The 24,849-nt window shown below is 39.2% G+C and overlaps 1 protein-coding gene across 1 annotated transcript in view; it reads left to right on the forward strand.

The window, feature by feature from the left end:
* ARHGAP19 (Rho GTPase activating protein 19) overlaps positions 1-23,841 on the forward strand; it is a 37,121-nt gene extending 13,280 nt beyond the window's left edge. Inside the window, exons 4-12 of the mRNA XM_027860876.1 lie at positions 2,203-2,412; positions 3,239-3,465; positions 6,038-6,124; positions 7,529-7,594; positions 8,720-8,911; positions 13,977-14,075; positions 16,261-16,371; positions 16,797-16,875; positions 23,503-23,841. Of these exons, the coding sequence (XP_027716677.1) occupies positions 2,203-2,412; positions 3,239-3,465; positions 6,038-6,124; positions 7,529-7,594; positions 8,720-8,911; positions 13,977-14,075; positions 16,261-16,371; positions 16,797-16,875; positions 23,503-23,513 (1,082 nt within the window). The 3' untranslated portion in view covers positions 23,514-23,841. The remainder of the gene's footprint in view (positions 1-2,202; positions 2,413-3,238; positions 3,466-6,037; positions 6,125-7,528; positions 7,595-8,719; positions 8,912-13,976; positions 14,076-16,260; positions 16,372-16,796; positions 16,876-23,502) is intronic.
* Positions 23,842-24,849: the final 1,008 nt, after the last annotated feature.

Consider the following 24,849-nt stretch of genomic DNA (forward strand, 5'->3'; position numbering starts at 1 on the left):
GGTGCTCTATCCACTGCGTCACCTAGCTGCCCCCATTTAGGGTTTTCCTGGCAAAGATACTGGAGTGGTTTGCCATTTCCTTCTCTAGCTCATTTTACATATGACGAAACTGAGGCCAAACAGGGTGAAGTGACTTGCCCAGGGTCACACAGCTAGTATGTATATGAGGCTGGATTTGAACTCAGGAAGATGAGTCTTCCTGACTGTAGGCCTGGTGCTCTATCCACTGTGCCCCTTAGCTGCCCCAGAAGAACCAATAGGGCTCCTTAAAAAATATTTCTGTTTCCTTCTGGGAAATCCTGTGCTTTCATGAACTGCAGGCTGAGTAGCTAGAGAGTTTTCTTGATTATGTGCTTAACCCAACCGAAGTCAGTCGGTCAGTCAACCAGTCAATATTATTAAGCACTTTACTATGTCCCTGGTATTAAGATCGATGCTGAAAGAAAGGCATAACAGAAGTGGTATAATAAGCTGACAGCCTGGAACCAGACTTAGTGAAGTAGATCCGTGTTTGCCAGTGTTGGATTGGACCCCATCAGTGAGCAACAGAGAAGATTTTCTCTAAAGTAATCACTTTTTTGTTGATGCCAATAGTGTACAGTGGTGAGATGTATTTATGTTGATGGGGATCATACATCCATCCTCAGGGGAATTTAAAGAATATTGGAGACAGCATAAAATACCTGAGAGTATACCTGCTGAAACAGACTTAAGAGCTATGTGAACATAAATATAAAACACTTTTTATACAAATAAAGTCAGATCTAAATAATTGGAGTAATATTTGTTCATGGGTAGGTAAAACCAATATAAAAAAATGATAACTTTACTTAACTAATTTATTTATTCAATGCCATCCTAATTAAATTACTAAAAATTATCTTACTGAGTTAGAAAAAAATAACAAAGTTCATTTGGAAGAACAAAAGGTCAGGAACTTCAAAGAAACCAGGGGGAAAAAAAGACATAAAGGAAGCAGAATCAACAGTATCAGACCTTAAACTGTATTATAAGGTGAGAGCATTGTTGAAGTATAAAATGAATAATTTTGATTATTTTGAATTAAAAATTTCTTGTATAAATAAAACCTATGTAGCCAAGAATAGAAGGAATGCAGAAAATTGTGAAAAAACTTTCATAGACAACCTCTCAGATAGATCACTGTGGTATAGGACATGATGAGCTGGTTGATTCAGAAAAACATGAAAAGACTTGGACTTATGAAGGAACATGCTATCCACCTTCAGAGAAACAGATGACAAGTGGAAATAAGCATAGTATGATCTTACATATATGTGTGTGAGTGTATATGTCTATGTTTATAGATATCTGTGTATATGTTATATATATATCTGCACTTAATTGTAGCCGCCTTTAGGGCAGCAGAAGGGAGGAGGGAGGGGAAAAAATAAAGTAAAAAGTACACAGCAGAGAACAAAAGAAAACAACAACAACAAAAAGCTGGGCAGCTTTGAAAACAATGTGTAGTATTTATTATCTATTTTCTTGAAATGGAAATTTATTGTTTTATGTTGAATCCTCTCCTGTGTTCTGCTGTGTACATGGCAGTGTTTATTACTTTTCTCATTTTGTATTTAAGTTTAAAGTTTAAAAAAATTACAAAAAACAAAAAAAAATGCTATGCTTTTAGTACTTCTAAAAAAAATAAAATAAAATAAAGAATATTGGAGCTTTTGGTGGAGCTAGGCTCCCTGCTTGACCCCCAGCTGTCCTGGAGACCTGCCTCCCAGGGTTGTTGAGAGGATCAAAGGAGATGACACATATAAAGTGCTTTGCAAACTTGTAAAGCACTGGGTAAACTTTGGGGCTCCTATCTAATCAGATTGGTCAGGTCTGGATGGATTATTATGACCATTCTGGGCCCCTTCAGATCTACAAAAACTCTTTCTCCAGAATCACTTAAAATCCATCTGGTGATACAGCCTAGATTGAGCCATCTTCAGAGTGAGAGCAGGGACTTGTCTAGAAGAGTCCCAGGGGTTTAAGGTGATGGTGACTGGGAACTGTAAAGAAGCATGTGCACGTAAGCTCTTTTATCATTGTTGTGGCCACAATCTCATTATCAGTATAAAGGCCGGGGAGCCCCAGACAATGGCGATGGTACGTGTTAGGATCCCGATCTTTGTCTCTGATTCTTTTGGCCTCTTTTGCTCTTTCATTGGTTTCCTCAATCCTGAGAAGATTTGCGAGTAGAGGGCTTGTTTAGAGTTCCGGGAAACAGTGTACGACAACAAGTATTAAGGGATGCTCTTAACAATGGTGCTGATGTTGACTTGGAGTCTGGGGAGTTTCACTCAAACGACGTGGCCTCTCTGCTGAAGATGTTTCTGGGGGAGTTACCAGAGCCCCTTCTGACCCACAGGCATTTTCATGCACACCTGAAGATTGCAGGTGAGTCAAAGTACTAAAGAAGGAGATGCAAAAAGCACTTTTTAAATTCAGTAAATACTTTTGGACCTTGTGTTATTTTAAACCTTTGTAGTATTGCCTCTTGTCTTAATGGCATTACACACATCCATTCACATTCACGGGATGATCAGATGTTAGTGTTCATTCTCACTCTGTAGTAAAGAGTACAATAGTTCTTAACCTTGACCTATCAGTCTTATGCATGAACTGATAGCAGCCTTCCTGGCTGGGGTAGGCTGGACCTGAAACCAGTCAGTAGAAGATAGTGAAAAACTAGAAAATTATAAGAGAAAAATGGAAGCTTTTTTTTTTTTTTCTTGGCTTTTGTTGGGCTCACTTATCCCCTGGGAAATATCTTCACACTGTATAGCTTTATACAGTGATGTCAGATGAGAGGGACAGATGGATGGATGTGGCATTTTTCTGCTATCTGGAAATACATTTTTTGTTTTTATTTTTATTCCAATACAATAACAGGAGAGGGAGGACATTAGGAAAATAGATCATGTTGATTTATAAAATATTTCCAAAGCAAAGCAAGAGTCTTTGCCTTAAAATGGCTGTCTCCCTTTCATGAAACAAGGAGCTTGATGTTAAAAGAACATGCAGACAACCAAATCAGTAAAGAGGCATACAAATCTTTTTCATGCCTTATGAACAAGACAAAATGGTGACCTTGTTAATTTATTGTATTTCACTGCACACTTTGAATTTTGCTTATTGTGAATCTGGTCTGTGGAGTGGCTGAAATAGACTTTTCTGGCTGATTTTTTCCTCTCCTCTGAACTACTCTCCTTTGGCCTCCAAGATCTCATGCAGTTTGATGATAAAGGAAACAAGACCAGCATCCCGGATAAAGAACGCCAAATTGAAGCCCTGCAATTGCTCTTTCTGATTCTTCCACCACCCAATCGTAATTTGCTAAAGCTGCTGCTTGACCTTCTCTACCAGACAGCAAAGAAGCAAGACAAGAACAAGATGTCAGCCCACAACCTTGCCCTGATGTTTGCTCCTCACATCCTGTGGCCAAAAAATGTAAGTGTCAAGGTAGCCTGATATTGTGATGTAAGGTTTTAGTTTGGGCCTCAAGAGTTATCTCAGTACTTTGTATCTTCTCTTCCAGGTTGCAGAGTCAGAATCAATTTTTGTCAGTTCTCCTATTGTGATGTGATGCTGCCATATTTCTTTCCATCCATATGGAGTAGTGTTATGTAGTGGAAAGGGCAATGGACCTCTAGGGAACTGGCCGTTAACCCTTGGCCCTGTCATGAGATATTTGACTAATGATGGTCAAGGCACAAAATATTCCTTCCCTGTGACTTGTTACTCCCTCATATGTAAAATAGGGATAAAAGTACTTATCTTGCCTTCCTTGAAGAGTTCTGTAAGGATTGATGGAGACACTAAAGGAATTTTAAAGAAACTATAGGAAGTGGGAATCTTAAAGCAAAGCAGAGAGTTTACATAGTCAGTTTCAGGTTTCTAAAATAGTAACTTTATTTTTTGTTGATTAGTTGTTTCACTTGTGTCAGATTCTTTGTGACCTCATTTGTTTGTTTGTTTTTTGGGGGGTGGTGCAGCTAGATGATGCAGTGAATAGAATTCTGTGCCTGAAGTAAGGAAGACTCATTTTCCAGAGTTCAAATCTGGCCTCAGTCACTTACTAGCTGTGTGACCCTGAGCAAGTAACTTAACCCTGTTTGCCTCAGCTTCCTCATCTGTAAAATGAATTGCAGAAAGAAATGGTAAACCACTCCGGTATCTTTGCCAAGAAAACCCCAAATGGGCTCACAGAGTGTTGGACGTGACTGAAAACAACTGAACAACAAACTTTAATTTTTATTAAAATTTTTTTGTTTTTAATTTTTTATTCCATACTTAACAATTAACAAAACAAACATTCTGATAAGCAAACAAAATAAAAATTATACATAAAATAATAAACTCAAAATAAAAAATCAACTTTAATAGTAAATATATGCTTTTTTGTTTCTTTGTCTCCTGACTTTTTTTTGTGTGTATTTTCCCCTGGATTTTGTTATTGTTGCTGTCACCATATTGTCGTCATCATCATCATCATCATCATCTACTTATTGTAAATAATGTGCTTCTGTTTTCTTTATCCTGCATCATTCTGCGTCCTGTATTTCTATCCTTTTTTTGTGTTCATGTTTGTTATTTCTTAAGATGCAATAATATTCCATTCCATTCATATTAGTTTGTTTAGCCATTTCCCAATCTTTAGACATATGGATTGTTTCTGTGTTTTTGCTATTTTTTTTTTAAACTTCTCTGAGTAATTTTATATAGAGAAGTATTTTTTCCCTATTTTTCAGTAAGGCCATTATGACTTCCTAGTAGTGAGTGAGATCATTAAGCCAAAGAGTGTGAACAATTTTATAGCTTTTATTATTCACTGTCATATTTTTCCCAAAAAGATTGCATTATTTCACACCTCTGCTGGCAGTGTAATGGTTTGTTTCTTCATAGCTCCTACTAACATTGAATTTTATGTTTTTTAACTTTTTCACAAGTTGTACTTCAAAACTTTTCATTTATATTTCTCTGATTATTAGAGAGTGAAAAATTTTCAGGTGGCTGATGTGGAATAGTTTGCATAACAAATAGTTTTTGGAAGCTCATGTGATGTTCTGGAGGTAAGAGACAGGTGTGTTGGGGAAGAGGAAACACAATTATCACCTGGTCTGCAATTGTGCCCTGTTGAAAGACTTTTGGAGATACTTCCCTAAGATTATGGGAAGGAAAGAATAGATGGGTCTTGGCCAAGGAGAGGGTAAGACCTTGTTAAAAGGAAAGAGCCAGGAAAGGAAACCGAGTTGTACGATGTTGGGCACAAAGGAAAAAGAAAAAAATGAGTTTGTTCTATTTGTAGGAAACTAAAATGTTACTTCATTACTAGGTAAAAGGATGGCTCAATTTTATCTTTAGTGAAATCCCAGATTTTCTGAAGCTAAAAATAGCTAACATTTATATAGTGTTTACTATGTGCCAAGTACTGTGCTAGGCACTTTACAATTATTATCTTATTTGATCCTTATGACAACCCTGGAAGAAGTATTCTTATTATCATCATTATTCTCATTTTACAGATGAGGAAACTGAGACAAACAGAGGTTAAGTGACTTGCTCAGGCTTGCACAGCTAGTGAGTATGTGAGGCTGGATTGGAACTCAGGTCTTCTAACTCTCCAGGCCTGGTGCTATGTGCATTGTGCTAGGCTCATATAGATCTCCTCCTTCTTGCTTAGTTGGGTCTTAAATTATATCCCTTTTAATAGTTTTGTTTTCTTGCTTGCTCCTTGAGCAGGATAAAAAACTAATTAATTAATTTCACATGGATTTCTTAGTAATTCCAGGGTTAGGATCATTTGATTCCTCCTTGATAAGTTTGTGTCCTATGGAAAACTTCTAGATCAAAAATTTTTATCTGGGAGGAAGGGCTCTTTCAGCATGCTAGCCCTATCATAATAGCTACTATGGACAGCATGGTTTTGGAGAAAAGAGTTCATTGGTAAATAAATGAGGTTTTTTTCTCCGTCCTCTATCCAACGTCTTTTTACTTTGCGTTTATTTTCTTCTTTGAACAGGTCACTGCAAATGACCTTCAGGAGAATATCACAAAACTGAATAATGGGATGACTTTCATGATTAAACACTCTCAGAAACTTTTTAAGGTAGGTATTATCCTAGGACTTAGGCAGCAGTAAAATTAGTGCCAGCAGGAAGGGAATTTAGGTAGGCAGGATCACAGCTGAGAGTTACCATAAGTATGACGGAACATTGGTTAAATTCATGAGGATCAGCCGATTTGGGGATAAAACAAAGGTACCACTTGATCTATGTAGGCAGGAGTAAAAGAGTCCGTTAAGGTCAGTCAAGTGGAATTGGTGACCCCAGGTCAAAGACTTGGAAACAAAGGGTTAGGAATCCAGGGAGAAGTTCTGGGCAAAATGTCTGAATAACAAGAGGTCTGGATCTTGGCAAGGGTGTCTGTAAGGGACACAGGGCACTGGCAGTAAGCCTGGTGCTTGAACCTGCTTCTGCAGCTCTGTGAACCAGGGGCCTCCTCATGTCCTTTCATGTCAGACCCTGGAGTGAGGTCGGGCTGAGTCTGCAGTTGGAGGCCGTGGGGATATCAAACTGGGATGGAGGAGGAAGGTGCCGCTACATCTCCCCTACTTTTTCCCCCTTGCTGTCAGCTCTTCTTGCCAACGGGACTTCCCCCCTGTTTTTGACTGTAGCCAAGCACGTGCAGTTAGCTCCATAGCCCTGCAAGCAGCCAGAGAGCTGAGTTCTTTCCTTTAGTCCCCATCTGTTAGCAAGCACTCGTTAAGTGGCTGCTCTGTGAATGGAGGCCCTCAGGGAGCTTACATTTTATGGGGAGGATCACTCAGAAGTTTCCTTGCCTCTGCTTCTTAGGGTTTCCAGGCATCCTTCTCAGTTTGGCTGGGGTAGGGGTGGGGACTAAGCTCCCTGAGGGAAGGGGTGAGGATTACTTTTGTCTTTGTCCCCAGTGCCTGGTGCTTCATAAATGCTTGTTGGTCAATTGGTATCCTTTTAGGTTCTGTCCTGTTTTTGGTCACTAAGTCCATTACTCATTTTCCTAAGCTGAGATAGTGAGCTGCCTCCAGAAACATCCTGGATTTTATTACTTCCCCCCTTGCTCTTGAGGCTTTTTTGGCATACTTTTATTTTATTTCAGAACAACAGAATTTTTAGAGTTGGAAAAGATACTTTAGATCACGACTACTTCAGAGATATCAAAGAAAACCAGTGAGTGCAGCCCAAGCTGGAATAAAATGTCAATGGGAAATGTTTGAGAAAATAAATAAAAACAGTACAACAGTGCGGTTTTCAAAGTCACTGTGGGACCTGCAGGGATCCTTTTCTATTTGAGTTTGACACCACTGCTCTAGTCCAACTTCTTCATTTTATAGAGGAAAAAACTAAGCCCCATGGGTTATGAAGTGGTAGAGGCCAGACTGGGGCCTGGTTCTGCAGGTCTTGTTTTCTGTCCGTCCTGTGCTCAGCTGCTCCCTTCCCCACTAGCTCCTGCTTTCTTTTTATGCCTTATTCAGGCTCCGGCTTATGTTCGGGAATGTGCCCGGCTGCATTATCTGGGCTCGAGGACTCACGCATCAAAGGTAAGCATAGGGAATTGCTCTTGCCGAAACACAGGAAGTGAGGACCAAACAAAGAAACAGCGTTACAGCTAAGCCTTTATAATAATGAATGCTGTGCAAAGTGCAGTGAGGGAAAGCGAAAGCCAGTACATGACAGCTTCAGACTGCTTCTTTTGGGTACTTATCTAGTGTCACAGCTCAAAAATAACCAATCACTTTGAGATGAGTGAAAGAGCAGCTAGGAAGGAGAAGATGATGATGGGTGCTATGGAAGCGATGGGGCCTCTGTCGACCTTTGTCTTCCTTTGCCCCAAGAATCTTCTGCTGATACAGTATAGGAATGGTTGAAAAGCTCCATAGTCCACAAGGCCTCAGATGGTCTTCATTACACCCTTGAGTATTTTAAATGTTCAAAATTGTAAGCACAACTGATCCAGCCTAGAAATGGCATTTGGAGATAGGATTATTCTAGGTTGGGTCTGCCAAGTCACACAATTGTCCATATTGTTTTCTTACTTTTAATCCAGTGACAAACAAAGGGCCACTCTGAATGAGGCCAAGTGTAGCCTGTGGATCTAGAATTGAAGCCCATAGTGACTGAGAAGGAAACTCACCATTCATTAGCAGAAAAATTACAGAGTTTTGTACATGCTCTGAACTCAAGTTATTAAAGGTTAAAGTTTTTTAAACTTCCAAGGACTTTAACCAGGACAATGTTAAGGATCTTTATAGACATTGCCACTATTTTCTTCTGAGTCTTTCCTTATTTTTCTTAGTTTTTGGGTTGCTTCTCCATCACATTCTGCAAACATTAAGAACAACCAGGCAAAGATTTAGCATTATCTCTTAAATAGTTAAAATTGAAGTCTGTTTTATCCAGTCTTTCTGCCTTCTGCTGTATCCTGTACTTGTCTGAGCCTATGCTGAAGGAAGTTGGGATTGTTTGGGTGGGGCAGTGATACCATTAGTGAAACCTATGGGATTTAGATCATATTCACCTGGGTAAAATAGGAGGAAGGATGGCTGGGTTTCTAAGTGTTGATGGACACTGTGGTATGTTTATATTTTTTTTTCTCTTTTTAATTTAGCCTGAAAATCGGAGCTAGTAGGATTCCTTAATCTCCTCTTCCTTTGTACTTTCTCCAGGATGACCTGGATCTGCCGACCTCATGCAGTAGTAAGGACTTTCCACTTTCAAAATCCCATAAAAGGACCCGGATGAACACTTGCTTCCAACAGGAAGAGACACAGCAGCGTACAGAGGAGGCTCTGAGAGAGCTCTTTCGACATGTTCACAACATGCCTGACTCAGCGAAGAAGAAGAAGCTCATTCGACAGGTATCTGTCCTGAAGTACAGGAAGAGTCACCCTGATTTAGGGAAACAGTCATGGTTATGGGATTGACAGAATATTCGTGAGAATGGTAGAATCTGAACTGATTCTCGGTTTTCTAGGAGTGTGATCGTTGAGGCTCTCAGTGACTCCCACTTTTGTTCAGCAAGGATAAGTGAAAGCGTCTGTTGAGACCTAAAATCCCTGAGGACGGTCCTCTGTGGCGAGTGTCAGGTATAGCAAACCTCAGGATGAGCAGAGGCTGTTGAGGAGCAGTGAGGACACCAAAGAATAGTTCAGTGTGTTTGGAGCTCCACTGAGGCAGGCCTGCTGGTGCTATCCGTAGTCCCTGCTGCTGCGGAGACTGAGGCTACATGCACTTGAGTTTGGGAGTTCTCAGCAGCTATCGGGAGAAAGCCCCAATGTGGTGAAGCCCCTGGAAGAGGGGTGCTACCATGCTGCTTAAAAAGGGGCAAACCAGCCCAGATTGGAAAAATGGAGCAGGGTAAAGCTTCTGTACCAGTCTGTATTGGGATTGGGCCTGTGAGTGGTTGCTCACTCCCATCTGTGGTGAGATAGGAAAATTCAGTCTAGAACAAACAAAACAACAACAAAATGAAGCTCGATTGAGCTAATAAGCAAAGGAGAAGGATCAAACACAAAGGCCAGCTTCTTTGAATGGATAGGACACTGAAACTGACAATATGGGGAAGGAAGTTAGCATGCTCCCTTTATTTTGCCTCTTTTCTTCTGCCAAGAAGATTGACTTTTGAACTGGATGGGACAGAACAAAAATGACTGTTAGGGAGTTGATACCCAAGGTTAGTAAAGATATTGTGAGGCTATCATTAATGGATTCTAGTCACTAGGCCCAGAGGGGCTACACACTAGGGTATTGAAAGACCTGGCACCTCTGATGGCTGAAACACTGTCAGTGGTCTTTGAAAACTTGAGGGGAATGGGAGAGGTGTCACAGGACTGGAGAAAGACAACTATTATTTTAATTTCCACACAAGAGAATGAAAGCAGTCTACAAACCATAGATTAGTGAGCCTGACTTTAATTTCTGTCAAAATTCTAGAATGCTTGTTAAAGAGATAGTTCATGAACCTCTGGAAAAGGGAGCAATGAACACAAATAGTGTTAGCGTAGTTTACATACCAAACTGATCTCGTTTTCCTTTTTTTGATAGGATCACTAGAGTGGCACATGCTGTCTGTACTTTAAGCAAAGCATGTGGAACTCATCATGTGCAGTTTGATAGGAGTAAAAGTAAAGTCTTATATTTGGGTTAACAACATCAGTTTCATCAGTACAAGATAAGGGAAGTATGGCGAGATAGTAGTTTATCAGAAGAAAAGGCCTTGAGATGGCCTGCAAGTTCCTTAGGAGTTAGGATTGCACCATGGCAATCCAAAAAGCTAATGCTGTGTTAGGCTGTGTAAGAGAGGAACAGTGGCCAGGGTTAGCCCATCTTTACCAGCAGGCATTACCCTCTTTTAGCAAAGAAATTTAGTTAAGTAGAACCATTGGAGTTTGGGCTGAATGAAAAGGGGTGAGGCAGAAAATAACAGCTCATGATTTTTGTTATTTCAGTAGTTCCTGTTTAAGAATAATTCTCCTGTCCTTGTTCCTAAAATTGATTTGAGATGTGACAGATTATGCCAAAGCAGCAGTCTGTTCAGTTTTGCATATTCAAAGGGAGTGCTGATTTTAATCCTCAGCAGAGTAGGTTCATTTAGGATTCCACTGAGGTCTGCCCTGATGGTTAAAGATGACAAGGAAGGAGAAAAACCAACCTCTTGAACTAACCAGCACTCTTCACTATGTGGGCATTGTGACTAATGAAACTTTAGAGTTGGATGAGACCTTAAAGGCCATTTAGGCCTTTATTTTATAGAAGAGGAGACAAAGGGCCGGGGATTTTTAAGTGTGACTGTGTTTTCTTCCTTTAGTTCAAAATATAACTTGCATCCCAGGAGTATTAGTATGTTTTCTCATTACTTATGTTCTCTTTAGTAAAATTTTTATTGTTTCTATGATTTGTTCTTTGCCCTCATTATTTAGGATGTCATTTTTAGTACCTACTAAAATCTGCCTCTTTTATTTCCTTTAATAATCAAAATATTTATCTAATTATGGTCTTTAAAGGAAGTGTTTAAAACTTCTGCTTTTCTGTGTTTATAAGTTTTGTGCCTTAGCATGTGATCAATTTTCATATATAGTAATTAGCATGGAGGTTTTATAATAGTTCTTACAACTACAGGAAGGGGTTGTATTTGTAATTGTTAAAGAGAGAATATTACAAAAGGCAAAATAAATTATTTTGCATAGACATAAGCTTTTGGCACAAATAAAATAAATGTAGTTTGGAAAAGAAATGCAGCTATACACAAAGCTGTGTGTCAGAAAAGAAAAATCTTGGCATAAAACTTTTTTGATAAAAATCTAACATCTAAAATCTATAAGCAATCATTACAGATCTTTTAAGATTGAGCCATTCCCCAGTAGATAAGTGGTCAGAGGATATGGAAAAATCTTAAAAGAAGAAACACAATTTATCAACAACTATTAAAAAGAATTTAGAATTGCTAGTAGAGAACCCAAATTTAAATCTAAAATAACCTTTATATCACTTTACACTCATCAAATTGGCAAAGATGGAAAAATCCATTGCTGACAGGGATGCAAGAAAATAGCCCTTGGTAAAGCTGTGAAAGAGATGAACCATTTTGGAAAACAGTTTGGAATTAAGCAAGGAAAGTTGGAAAAATTTTCATATGCTTTGATCCATTGATCTCATTATTGTACCTATACCCCAAGCTGACCTATATGTGTGACAATATTCCTAGCAATACCACATTATAAGGAGCTGTGAATATGAGGAATTCAAAAAAATAACAGAAGACTTGTACAAAGTGATGCCTAGTGGGCAAAGCAGAGCCAAAAAGATCCATGATGATTACAGTTATGTAAATGACAGTAAATTTGGATGACAAAACATCGTGACGATAAACATTGGAGAATACTGATGCTAACTTATAAAGCATACACTTTTGTTTTCACAAACAGAAAAGTATCAAAGTAATAAGGGTAGCTATGCTATCTATCATAGTTACATACCCTGATGTCTTATTTAACTGTTTCCAGGGATTGTACTTTGGGAGATTCAATTAAAAGAACATAAGGGGTTTATGTATTGAGACATCATTTATGAATTAAATTTAAAAACAAAGTATTTTGGAAGAGAAAAAGCTGGTTCCGTTGGGTAGGATTCTTCTATACCTTATATTTCTCCCAATAGGGAATGACTTACAGTGTTGAAATAACTCAAGAGGAGTTTGCATTTGTGAAATACAGCTCTTCTGGGGCTAATGCCGATAGACAGTCACAAATTTTCAGTCTTGAAAAGATGGAGCCAAAGTAGTAGATTATTAATGAGGCAGCAACCCAGCTAAACTCTCTCAACATTGCCCTCCAAACAACTTTAAAATAACATCTCACATTAAATTTTGGAGTGGCAGAGCCAACAAAAAGTTAAGATGAGACATTTTTCTGGCCTAAGAAAACCTAGGAAGTCTGCAGGAAAGGTCTAGGGTGGAGGCCTGTAAGCAGCTCACACTGTGGCTGCAATAGCGACTACAGTAACAGCAGCAGATTTGGGAGCTCTCAGTTCAGAGACAGGAAAGGGGTCAGACAACTGTTTAGAAAGAGATTACAGGGAACCCATTGCTGGCACTGGGTACAGCTGGCACTGATTGGCAACTCTATTACTCATACACAGTTCTGGGTCACAATTCCAGGGTGGAGAAGAGTGCTTGTGGTTGGTCATGAGGGAACAGGGGCTCTTTCTGGGTAAAGACCAGTGCGCAGACTATGAGAGCAATGACCACACCTCTGCCCAGATCATATCACCTTGGAAATACCAAAAATTTGCAGACCCCCCCAGAACTAGCTCTGAAAACAGCAGCATGAAAAAGCCTAAAGCTTGCGACAGTGCCTCCCCACCCTCAGGGGAGCAAAGCCCAACTTAAACATACAGTTCAAAGTCAAGGAATAGGCTGGAAAAATGAGCAAACAACAAAAAACGAACCTGACCATAAAAAGCTACTACAGTGACAGAGAAGACCAAGACCATTTGGAACCAGCCCCAAAAGGCTATAAAACTGTGTATGCCCTTTGACCCAGCAATACCACTATTAGGTCTGTGACCCCAAAGAGATCAAAGAAAAGGCAAAAGGACCTTTGTGTACAAAAACATTTATAGCAGCTCTTTTTATGGTGAATTGGAATTGGAATTGGAAATCAAGAGGATACTCAACCATTGGAGGGGTGGCTGAACAGGTTGTAGCATGATTGTGATGGAGTATTATTGTACTATAAGACATGACAAAGGTGATAGTTTCAGAAAAGCATGGCAAGACCTCTATGAACTGATGCAAAGTGAAGTGAGAACAACCAGTGGATCATTGGCACAGTAACAGCAATGTTGTAATGATGATCAATTATGAAAGACTTGGATACTGTGATCAATGCAGTGAACTAAAACAGTTCCAAAGGACTCATGGTGAAAAATGCTGTCTGCTTCCCGAGAGAGAACTGATGAACTGAGTGCAAATTAAATTATGATTTTCTCACTTAAAAAAAATTGGCTAATAAGGAAATATGTTTTGCATGATTTCACATATATAATTGATATCATATTGCTTGCCTTCTCAGTGTTCGGGGAGGGGTGGGAGAAGATCTGGAATTCAAAATTTAAAAAACAAAGAATTCTAAAAATAATAATAAATGCCAACCCTCTTCAGTCCCAGGGCCTTTCTGAGCTTCAGAAGTCCTTATTCTTTTCAATAATTTATATTAAAGTGAGGCATATGGTAGTGTTAATGAACTTTGGATACCACAAGAGCGTTTTTTTAGCACACATTTCTGCTTTTATGCATATATTCCTGGACGGTAGATTTGAAAGGCATACAATTTGGGAATCTTTTGGGCATTTGTATTTGGATTCTTGGAGAGGCATCTGTTGCTGGGAAAATAATAGTAAAATATCCTACTTATTCTTTCCAAGTTTAATAAGCAGCCAACAGCTCAAACTCCAGGAGCAGATGAATTTACTCCCCAGTTTCAGAAACGGACCCGTTCACGCTCCTTCAGTGGACTTATTAAGGTAGGTAGGTCTAACCACAGAGTTGTCAGCTTTACCCTAGGAGTTTTGGGTGGATATAAACCTTGTGCTGATCCTTTACCTATCTGTGAAATAATTTTCTGTTCTTTCAGTGTTCCTGCAAAAGGTGTATTTTTCCAGGATTGCTGGGATGGGCTTTGGGAAAACTTATTATGATAGGGATTTTGATGTATAATAACTATAAATTGAGAAGGGGGAATATCCCTGTAGGACTTTGGTGGTATCATTAAAGCAGTGAGGGTTGACACAGCCACAAACCAAGGGTGGTTCTCAGTCTTGACAGGTGTCAGTGACGTTTTCCACCAGCTTCCTTTGTGTCTGTGATTTTTTTGTCCAGTAATGGGAAATGTTTCTCTTTTCCTCTAACTTGCTCTTATGTTTTCACAAACTTGAAGTTTCTTAAGACTTAATCTTGGCGGTGGTTGTGATCAAGGGGCTTGCTGCATGTTAAATCCCTGTGGGAAGTTTTAGGATAGAGGTAGTAATAAAAATAAGAATAAGGAAGGATCAGGATTAGATCTGTGATTTCACTGGCACAGAGAACTGCCCTCTACCAAAGCAGGCTGGCAACTTCCCTGAAACAGTCTGAGAGAGCTGTCTAAAGCCCGGAGGGACTGTGACCATCCCCAGCGTCACAGAGATAGTGTGTATCAGAGGTGGAACTTTATCGGGTCTTCCTGGTCCTGAGGCTAGCTGTCTGTCAACTCCTCCATTCTGTCCCTCATTAGAAATGGACACGTCTCTTAAAGGGATAGTATATATTCCTGTCCCTAAATTTTGGAGTGCTGATACACCTATATCAGTCATATTTTTTGTTCTTGTATTGTGGTATTATTGTCATTCCTTATTTGTCTGCAAGCATCTTTTTAGAGGTTTTTTTTTTTCATCACTCAAATAGCTGAATCTTTAATTAAGATGTGCTACCACCAGGTGGTAGTAGATGCATTGGTCACAGAGCATGAATTTCCAGGCTTCAGAGACAGGATTAACTGAGAGAGAGATTCACATATTTTTCTACTTATTATCTTAAGGAGGGAAAAGCCTATTAAAATATACCTTATAGCAACACTTACAAAGTACTTCATTTAAAATGCAAATATTACTATAAAAGTTCTTTTGTACAAATTAGTACCCTTCTCACTAGATTACAACCTTTCCTGATCCTAGCCCAATGTAATTGTAATCAGTAAGCTAGTCCGATCAGAAGACATCTTTAGCCATCTTCAGGCTTTGTTCTGGCAGGTGGCTCTGGGGATTGTTGATGTTTAACATCTCCAGCCCATGTCTTCCTCAAACATTTACTGAACACCTATTCCACGCAGGCACTTGGCGTCAGAATTTTTCCCTTAGTGGCTAGGTCCTGTTGAGGCTTTTTGAATTAATTAAAAGAATGCCTATTAGTCTTCTTATAAATTAGAAAAATCCGCTCTTCTCTCTCTGTCCACGTGTGTAAGTGCAGGTGAGATGTGGAAACCAGTTAGAAGAGAGCGGTTTTCTGTAATGCTTAGGAAACCTGCCTCGTGGGTGTGTGGGGGTGTGTGTGTGTATAACACCTCCTTGCAGTGCAGCAACCTGCAGCTTTTACAAACTGCCTTGTGAACAGACTCGTTCTTCAAAACCATTTCCTTAGAACTGATTTCCAAGAGTGTGTATCTTGATGAGAACACAAGATTTTTAAAATGATCTTATCAAAGAAAGGTTATCATACATTCTAAATAGAGTAAGACCAATTTCTGGCACGAGTCCTAATGAGGGAGTCCTTTGGTTGTGACAAATACAGACATGTGTGATAGTTTTAACAAGTTGAGTTTTTTTTAGAAAGGTGCAGTGCCCACTTCCCCACCAGGGTTTCCACAAGCATTTTGGAATTGATTTATATAAGCTAGTTTAAATTGATCGTAAAGTTATATTTGTCTTACCCCTCTGCCCTTTAGACCTTTCCCTCCATTTTTAAGTTCTTCAGACCAAGTGGTCATTTGAATACTGAAATACTTCTTTTCATTTTTAGAGATTTGAACAATTCCTGACCTGGTGTGCAAGGTTTTATGCCAGGCTTCATGCAGAATTAGTTAGAAAGATAGGTTCTGGGCACCTGAGGAATGTATCTTAATATTATAGCTATGATGCCTTTTTTTCTTCTAACAGTATTTTTTTCTTCTTAAATTAGCGGAAAGTCCTGGGGAATCAGATAATAACGGAAAAGAAAAATAGGTGTTGTACTCCAGAATCTGTGGATATTGGTGAAATGAACAGATCCAGCAAAGAAAATGTGAACTTAGTAAGAAACCATTCTTGTCTTTTATGTTTATGGGAGATAACATAAAGAGAAGTAGGAACGTCTCGATGACTTTCTTGTTCTCCGTTTCATTCTGTCAATGGTCCTGTAAGCCATTAGCTTTGTTTCCATTTTCCCCACATAGTCCCTTTTGCTGAATCTCATCTCCTTGTGGGACTTGATTGTTTGCCTAGAACTACATGGCTCATGTCACTAATCATGTTCCATATTTAAACATTTGTATTTTGGTAGATTAGCAACTGAATATGTTAAAAGTGTCATGGGATATAAACTAATTCTAGTAATACTTAAATACCTTCACATTTGACCAATGTAAATAAATAGAACATTTGCTTTGATAGCAAAATCTGTCTACAGGAGTGACACTAGAACACCAGAGTCACTGTAAAATCTGTCTTGTGTTCCAGGTTTGTTTTGGATCTCCAGCACTGAAGGTGACACCAGCAAGGTTAAAATTATCTGAAGGCAAGAAAGAAGGGAGAAAAGGTACTGCATAGCTGGTGTGTCTTTTAACCTTTATTATTTTTTATAGGCATACACTTTTGCAGCTAGAAGCTGGCATCCACTCCCTTAATAACATTTTTTGAAAGAGAATGTGTATAGAATACTATAGAAGGTTTATAGGAGAAGAAGAGAAGTAAGCATGGCATAGTGGACAGAATCTTGGGTTTGGAATCAGGACAACCTGGATTCAAATCCTGTCACTGATTTTTCCTAGCTCTATGACCTCGGGCAAGTCAGGCAACTTCTCAGATCCTCCATTGGCTGATCTGTAAAATGGACATAATGATAATAACTGTAGTACATGGCTCATAAGGTTGTTGTAAAGCTTATATGAGATAATGGGTTCCAGTGCTTTGCAGACTTTAAATGTGCTGTGCAGAAGTTATTTTGAAACAGATCTAAGCTCTTAGAATTTGCAAGGTAGTTGGGGAGATTTGACTTATTTGAAAAGACTTAATACCTACAGAGTAATTCTTTTCAAAGAGAATGCTAGTGTAAATTGTCATAATGCAAACCAAGTAGATAAGTGCTGAGGGAAAGCACAGTAAAAGGAGTGATTACAGTCATCTGGGATGAATAAAATATCAAACATTTAACGTTTTTGGGAGCAGGCAGCAAATTCTATTTTAAGAGTTGTTACAACTGTTATAACTGTAGTCATTGTGGCTTACTAATTAAGTAACAGCCAGCTTCCTCTTCCTTCTGAGGGACATTTGAATTGTCATAATGTAAATCCTCATTCAAGTTGCTTTTGACCCAAACGAATGATAGGTTAGGAATTCTGTTTCTCATAGGCTATACAACTTTGTAATAGGTGGTGGTTGCTGTACTTTACTCTAAGGAAGATTGCATGGAACTTGGTCATTATGTAGTTATAATGTAGACTTGTCTCTAGATCGACAAAGTATTTTTGCTGAAACTTGAGGATAGTTGCTTGTGATGTTCTAGAGGAGGTGAACAAAAACAATATTTTTCTAGGTGAAACTTTTCATCTTTTTAGAGAGCTGAAATTCAGTTCAGTTCACAATTTCATTATCCTAGAATAGATCCTCTGCCAATCAGGTATATTCTGTCTTTACCCAACTGGCTCTTGGGTGGCCAGTAGGGCCTGTAAGCCAGAGGAGTATGAGGAATGAAGAGAGGAATCTCCAGGTCCTCAGAATGAGTTTATACATCACATTTCTCACCTAAATTGCCATGTTATTTTACCATTATTCTTGGTTTTTTTTTTGTTTTTTTTTTTTAGGCAGTTGGGCTTAAGTGACTTGCCCAGGGTCATACAGTAGTAAGTGTCAAGTGTTTGATCTGAGGCTGAATTTGAACTCAGGTCCTCTTGACTTCAAGGCCCGTGCTCTATCCACTGTGCCACCTAGCTGCCCCCATTATTCTTTTAAAATAAAATAAAATATTCACTGACCAGGTCTGTTTGCCTACATCCTTCATGCCTTCCTTCCTGTTAAAAGGAGAAAGTGTTCTTACTCAGGGCTGGTAGCCCCTCTGAGTCCTTGATCCCTACTTTCTTGCCTCTGTATCCCTTCAGTATTTCTCTCTTTTTATCATCTTCAGTCTTTCCTTTTCCACTGGCTTTTTTCCTCTCTTTCAAACATGTAAGGATGCCCCCTCATATAGAAGGATCTTCATTTGACCCTCAACATTTCAAGTCACAATTCTTTATATTTTCTTTTCATTGCCAAAGTTTTTGGATGACTCAATTTCTTCACTACCCACTCACCCTCAATTTCAGCATGGTTTCTGCTGTCATCACTGCTGAAAGTCTTGTCTTGAAGGTCACCAGTATTCTCTGAATTTTCAAATCCAGGGCTGTTCTCTGAGGCCTTGTTCTTCTTGACTTCTTGAACACTTAAAGGTATTGCTCAACCCTTCCTCCTTCAAACTTTTCCCTTAGCTACACTTTTTTTTTGTTTTTTTGTTTGTTTTTTTTTGGCTAGGCAATGGGGTTAAGTGACTTGCCTAGGGTCATACAGCTAGTAAGTATTATGTGTTTGAGGCCAGATTTGAACCCAGGTCCTCCTGACTTCAGGGCCGGTGCTCTATTCACTGCGCCACCTAGCTGCCCCCTTAGCTACACTTTTCTTGTTCTCCTTTCACAGTGACCGAAAATTCTCCTTTTCTTTTTAATGATAATGCTTTATGATTTCTTTCAACCCCTGCTTAAAGGCATACCCCAAAGTTTTGCCCTAGTCTTTCTGTTATTCTCTTTTTATATTTATTTTCTTTTAGAGATCTCCACTCCCATAATTTTTGTTTTTGAGGGTTTATTTTGTGGCCTGTGTCTTTGCTTGAACCTATTAATTATCTCAATTAGTATCTCTTCTGATTTCCTAGGATTTTCCAAGTAAACCATCATATCATCAGCAAATAGTGATATTTTTATCTCTTCTTTACCTGTCTTTACACCTTTAATTTCTTTCTCTTGTATTAATGCTTTTGCTACCATTTCCAGAATTATATCAAACAATAGTGGGGAAAGTGAGTATCCTTGTTTTACTCCTGTATTTAGTTAGAAAAAGTTCTAGTGTATCCCCATTGCATATGATACTTGCTTTTGGCTTTAGATAGATACTTTTTATGATATTAAGAAAAAGGCCCTCTATGCCTTTAGTTTATATATTTTTTTTAGCATAAATGAATCTTATTCTTTATCATAGGCTTGTTCTGTATCTCTTGAGATAACTGCATGGTTTTGGATGTTTTTGTTTTTAATGTGATTAATTATGTTGGTGGTTTTCTTAATGTTGAACTGTTTTTACATCTCTAGTGTACATTCAACTTGGTCAGAATGATTTCTTGAATTTAATAAATATTAGATTATTTTCTGAATCCAGAAAGTTCGTTGGATCATAGATTTAGAGCTGGAAGGGACTTTAGAGGTCAGTGGGCCCAACCCTTTATTTTATAGAGGAGGATCCTGAGAGAGGTGAGGCAACTTGCCCTTAGAAGGCCACTCAGGTAGGAAGGGTCAGGAGGATTTGAACCCAAGTCTTCAGACCCCAGAGTCACTACTTTTTTCACCATATCAAATCACAGAACTGACTTCCATAGCTTTTGTTAATGTTCAGTGACTGACAAGCCAAATCTCTAGGACTGACTTTTCACCTGAGTTCTACTGCTACATTTTCAACTGTCAGCTGGACATTTGGTTTGGCTGGTCTCCTTTTATCCTGAATTCAGCATTTCTAAAGCTGCATTCTTTTCTTCTTCATCACCTTTTCTTTTTCTATAAGTGGGGCCATCTTCTCCAAGTCACTCACACTCAAAGTTTTGAAGTTATAGATGAAAACTCCCTCCTCAGTCAAAGGATGGATAATGTTTTCCTGCTTTAATTCCTTGCCTTCAGTTCTCATTACCAACATACTAATTCAGGTCCTGGACTATTGCATTAAGCTTACCTTCCCAATCTGTCCTGTATGTAACCATCAAAATAAATTCTTGAAAATCTCACTTTAATCATGGCACTCCCCCAAGGGGAAAAAAGAAACCCCAAAACTTTTAATGTCACTTGATTACTTATAAAGTCTAAACTCTTTAGACTAGCATTCAAAGTCTGCTACAGTCTTGCCCGGTCTAAACTTCCCAACTTATCTTTCACTGTAATCCTACATAAGCCCTTCACTCTAACCAAACTGGGCTATTCAGCATCTTCTGAGTGCACCCTGTGTTTTCCCACCTTTGCTCCGAGTATTTCTCCTACCTGGAATGTCTTCCATCCCATCATCACCCATAGAGAAGGGTATGTGAGTGATGACTACAGATGAGACACCCTTTTGTCTGTTGATCCCTCACCCACCTTTCAGGATCCTCCTCAAATTCTAGTTTTACCTAATTAGACCCACAGAATCTCAGAGGTCATTCTCAAGGTAAAAGCAAGAAAGCACCTTCCCTCATGGAGGTTACATTTTGTTGTCATCTTGTCCAGCCTTTACTTGAATGGGAATCATCTTTACAATATTACTGACAAATGGTCATCCAGCTTCCAGATGAAGACTACTAGCAGTGGGGAGCTCAACACTATATGAATGGCATAGTTAAAAATTTTTTTAAAAAGAAAAGTAAAGAAGAGTCAGGAGAGATCTGGGTTCAAATCCTGTCTTTGACATTCAACTAGTTATGCAACTCTGGGCAAGTTGCTTAAAAGTCTTTTGAGTCTCAATTTCTTTATGTGAATGAGTTAGTAGTAAACACTTCATGAGTTGTTGTGAGGATCAAATAATGTACTTAAAGCCCTTTGTAAACTTTAAGTGCAGTATCAATGTCAGCTATTATCATAGGGCAACGTGTTCTACTTTTGGATAATTCTAATTATTAGGAAGAGTTTACCTCTGTTGTACCTCAGTCTGCCACTACAGCTTTCCCCCATTGTTTTGACTTTTCTGCATTCAATTAAAAAAAGTCTGATACATTTTCCAAAAGAGAGCTTTTCATTAATTAAAGATGGCAATCATGTTCACTCTCAATCTTCTCCAGTTTAAACATCCCCATTTTATTCAGCTGATCTTCCTGTGGCATGGTTTTAGTCTTTGTACCCTCATTGTTGCCCTCTTCTAGACACGTTCCAGTCTGTTGGGGCCCTTCCCAAAGTGTGGCGACCAGAGGTGGACCCAGCACTCTAAGCAGAATAGAGTAGTCAAGTTGAACTGCTGCCTCCCTTCTTCTGGGCGCTATTCTTCTGTTAACACAGCCTAAGACTGCATTAGCTTTTTGGCCGCTCTGCCACACTGTTGACTTATTTTGAACTAATATCCCACTCTTATCCCTAAACGTTTTCCCCATGTTGCCTAGCCATGCCTGCCATCCTCAGTTTCCTTATCTGTAAAATTCAAGTAGGGTACCAGATGATCCTTGGTCTAAAATTCAGTTATCATGCACTTACGCTTTTGTTTTTTTCAATCCAAATTTAGGACTTTAAATATTTGTAGTCAATGCCATCTTACTAGAGCTGACCTCTCTCACGTTAGCCCATCCAGAAGGTCTTTCTGACATGTTAGTTCTCTCCAAATCTCCGCTTCTTGTCCATAAGGATATTTATTTTAGTGGATCTGGGATCTCATCAATGTGGATATTCCCTCCAGCAGAGTGGATTGCAGTCCCTCATTGCCTTCTGCTATGTACCGATCTTCCCACGAATCTCTTGGGAGTCACCTTATTGAGCAGATATACCCGGAACCCACGATCTGGTTGTTAGATATTCTAGTCATATGTGATATCTAACATGCCCATAATGAGTTTAATCCTATCAAATCTTTGTGTAACTTAAAAGGTTCAATGTACTTCTTTGTCTTAATAGTTCTAGTTCAATTCATTTATTACCCACATATTGCATTTATCTACAAATATGAGACAATTACTTCTGTTCTGCTTGTATGTTGTCATTTTGTAGTTTTCTAAAATACAAGGCAATATATGATATTGTTCCATGTGAAATACAGTGTATCTCCCCAATTAGATTGAAAGGCAGGGGCTTTGTCTTATTCTTTGTATGTCTCCTGTATTTCAAGGGTCTGTGCTTTTGTTAGTGTAGATACTTCCTTCATCAATGCAGGCTATAGCCACTCTGACTTCTTAGCTATTTTCTGAGAATTGGTAGGGTGAAAAAAGTGTGACCAATCTGGTGATGAACTTTATCAAACTTAGTGAAGTTGGTCCTTGAACAGTGCATACACCCTTATACTAAGAAGTCCTCCAGAAAGTCATATGCTCATGCCGAGGTGGCCCTGAGTTCTCAAAGGCTGGGCCAGGGGAACACATGGTCTGACTGGTTCTACCAGGCCCAGCATTAAATTGAACCTTCGTTTGCTTGGTCAGGCTTCCAATAACTCGGGATCATGGCTGCATCAACGAGGCATGAGCAAATGCCTTTCTGGATGACTTCTTTGTCTAAGAGTGTATGGTATTAAATAAATAAACTGTCCTGGGTACTCAGTACCCAAGTCTTCCTCCAAGGGCGACTCATGGCACAGAGATGACTCTGGAGTTTTGGAAGCACGGCTTTGGATAGGTTCTACCAAGTTGGGAAGGCTTTGAATGTGGGCTTCGTGGCACGTTTTAAGTTTGAGAGGCTTATCGCCATGTTGGTTACAGGTTGGTGAACTTTTTGGCCACAGCTGCTCTTGAAGTTGACTACCAAGTGTGAGAGAAGTTTTAGTCTGTGTCAAGTGAGGGAGTTCATGCACCAGAAGACTGTCTCCTTGAAGGATTGAAGAGTGAATGTCTCTAGAGGTGGACAGTGACTTACCCAAGAGCACACAGACGGTGACCTTGATACAGATAGAATTTGAATCCAAGCTTCCTCTTCCCAAATCCAGCCCTCTGTGCTCTTTCTCCCACATTGGACTTCCTTTCCTGTGGGACATCTCCCTATGACCTAACATGCTGAGATCAGAACAAATGCAGGTGGTGAGGCTAGGTTGGAGAGAAAGAAGTCACTGGAGAAACTTTGCAAAGGTTTGCTGAAAGGGTCACTCAGAGGGAGAATCACAGGTGCATATTTCCTAACATTTACATATGGTTTTATTTTTACACGTTCATATGTTTAAACATATTGCATACTTGTTCAAGTTTATTAATTCTGTTATTCCTCTTTAAATCTAGGAATCCTGTAAAGGAAACCAGAATCCTCAGGCTTTCCAACCAGGAGTCTTCCATTTAGTGCAAGCTAAATGGGAGTCACCATATCTCCTTAAAGCATGGACTTGCAGCCTGCCTCCTGCAATTTGATTTTCAGAGCCAACTAATGCTACGACTTGATTGTTACCTCTAACTCTACTCACTGGATGATTATTTGGAAACTGTGCCTTATGAGAGAATATTGTAAACTTGTGGATGTTTTCAGTTTTTTATTATTTCAAAATATGGGGAAACCACTATCTAATAAACAGCTTACACAACAGGATGAATATTTGGAATAAAGTGGGCATGAGAGCTCGTGCAGTGTAGCAGCTCAGTAACTTCTTTTTTAGTCCAATATTTGTGTTCCTCTGTCACTATCTGTCTTTTCAAAATTGCCTCAAGCTTTCTTTGGCTATTGGCAGATTTATTTTTGTACTGATATTTTTGGCTTTTCTTTGTCTTAATACATTGTTTTCTGCTTGAAAATCCTTCATTTCCAATGAGCCATTTTTCAATATGTCATTTGACCCTCCACTTTTGTCTTCAGGAAGAATCCTCTTAGGATTGGGGAAACTGTGTAGTCTCTTGCTTTCATATCCCTTATTTCAATGTTTGTATCTTCATCTGAGACTGTTCAGGGATCTCTTTTTGGAATATTTTCTTGGGATCCAGAGATTGGAATGTGTGTCTCTGAATTAAAGCATGAAAAAACCAACAGTCTGCATAAACACTCTAGTATTTAACAGATATTTTGGTTATTTTGTGTTTTACCATTTAAATTATCACGTTCCCCCCCCTCATTTTTCCTTTTATCATTTACAATGACAAAACAGCGTGTTGTTGCCAAGCTTCTCTCCTCTTCAGTCAGTTGCCTCTTGTCTAAACACATGTCTCCGTTTCCTCTTTAGAACCTTTGCCCTTTACTGTTTCTGTGGCAAATATCTGGAAATCAGATCAGAAAAGTTGCTGACAACTCATAGGAGATCTGTTAAAATACATGTACCAATGGGCTGTATGCGGTAGAAGCTTTGTACTGTGAGTGGGATGGAGCCAGCTTGCCTGGTATTGAGAGTTGCTAGAGTCATATGGGGAGGTAGAAGTACCCAAGTTGTGTTTTCTCAGGGACATCTATACAGTCAAGTTCTCCTAGCTCCTGAGAGCAAGTTGGGGGTGTTGGGATGTCGCTCGGAATGATGGATTTGGTGAAATCTGTGGCTTATCTCCAATGCTGAAAGGAATGGTGTTAGGCTAATGTCATCGCTCCTCATTAGGGTGAGTGTGTGTGGTTCTTCAAAGATGGTGCCAGAGTGGAATGAGGTGGGTTGGTCA

This window comes from Vombatus ursinus, unplaced genomic scaffold (assembly GCF_900497805.2).
Source record: "Vombatus ursinus unplaced genomic scaffold, bare-nosed wombat genome assembly UNPS02000749.1, whole genome shotgun sequence".
NCBI classification, from domain to species: Eukaryota; Metazoa; Chordata; class Mammalia; order Diprotodontia; family Vombatidae; genus Vombatus; species Vombatus ursinus.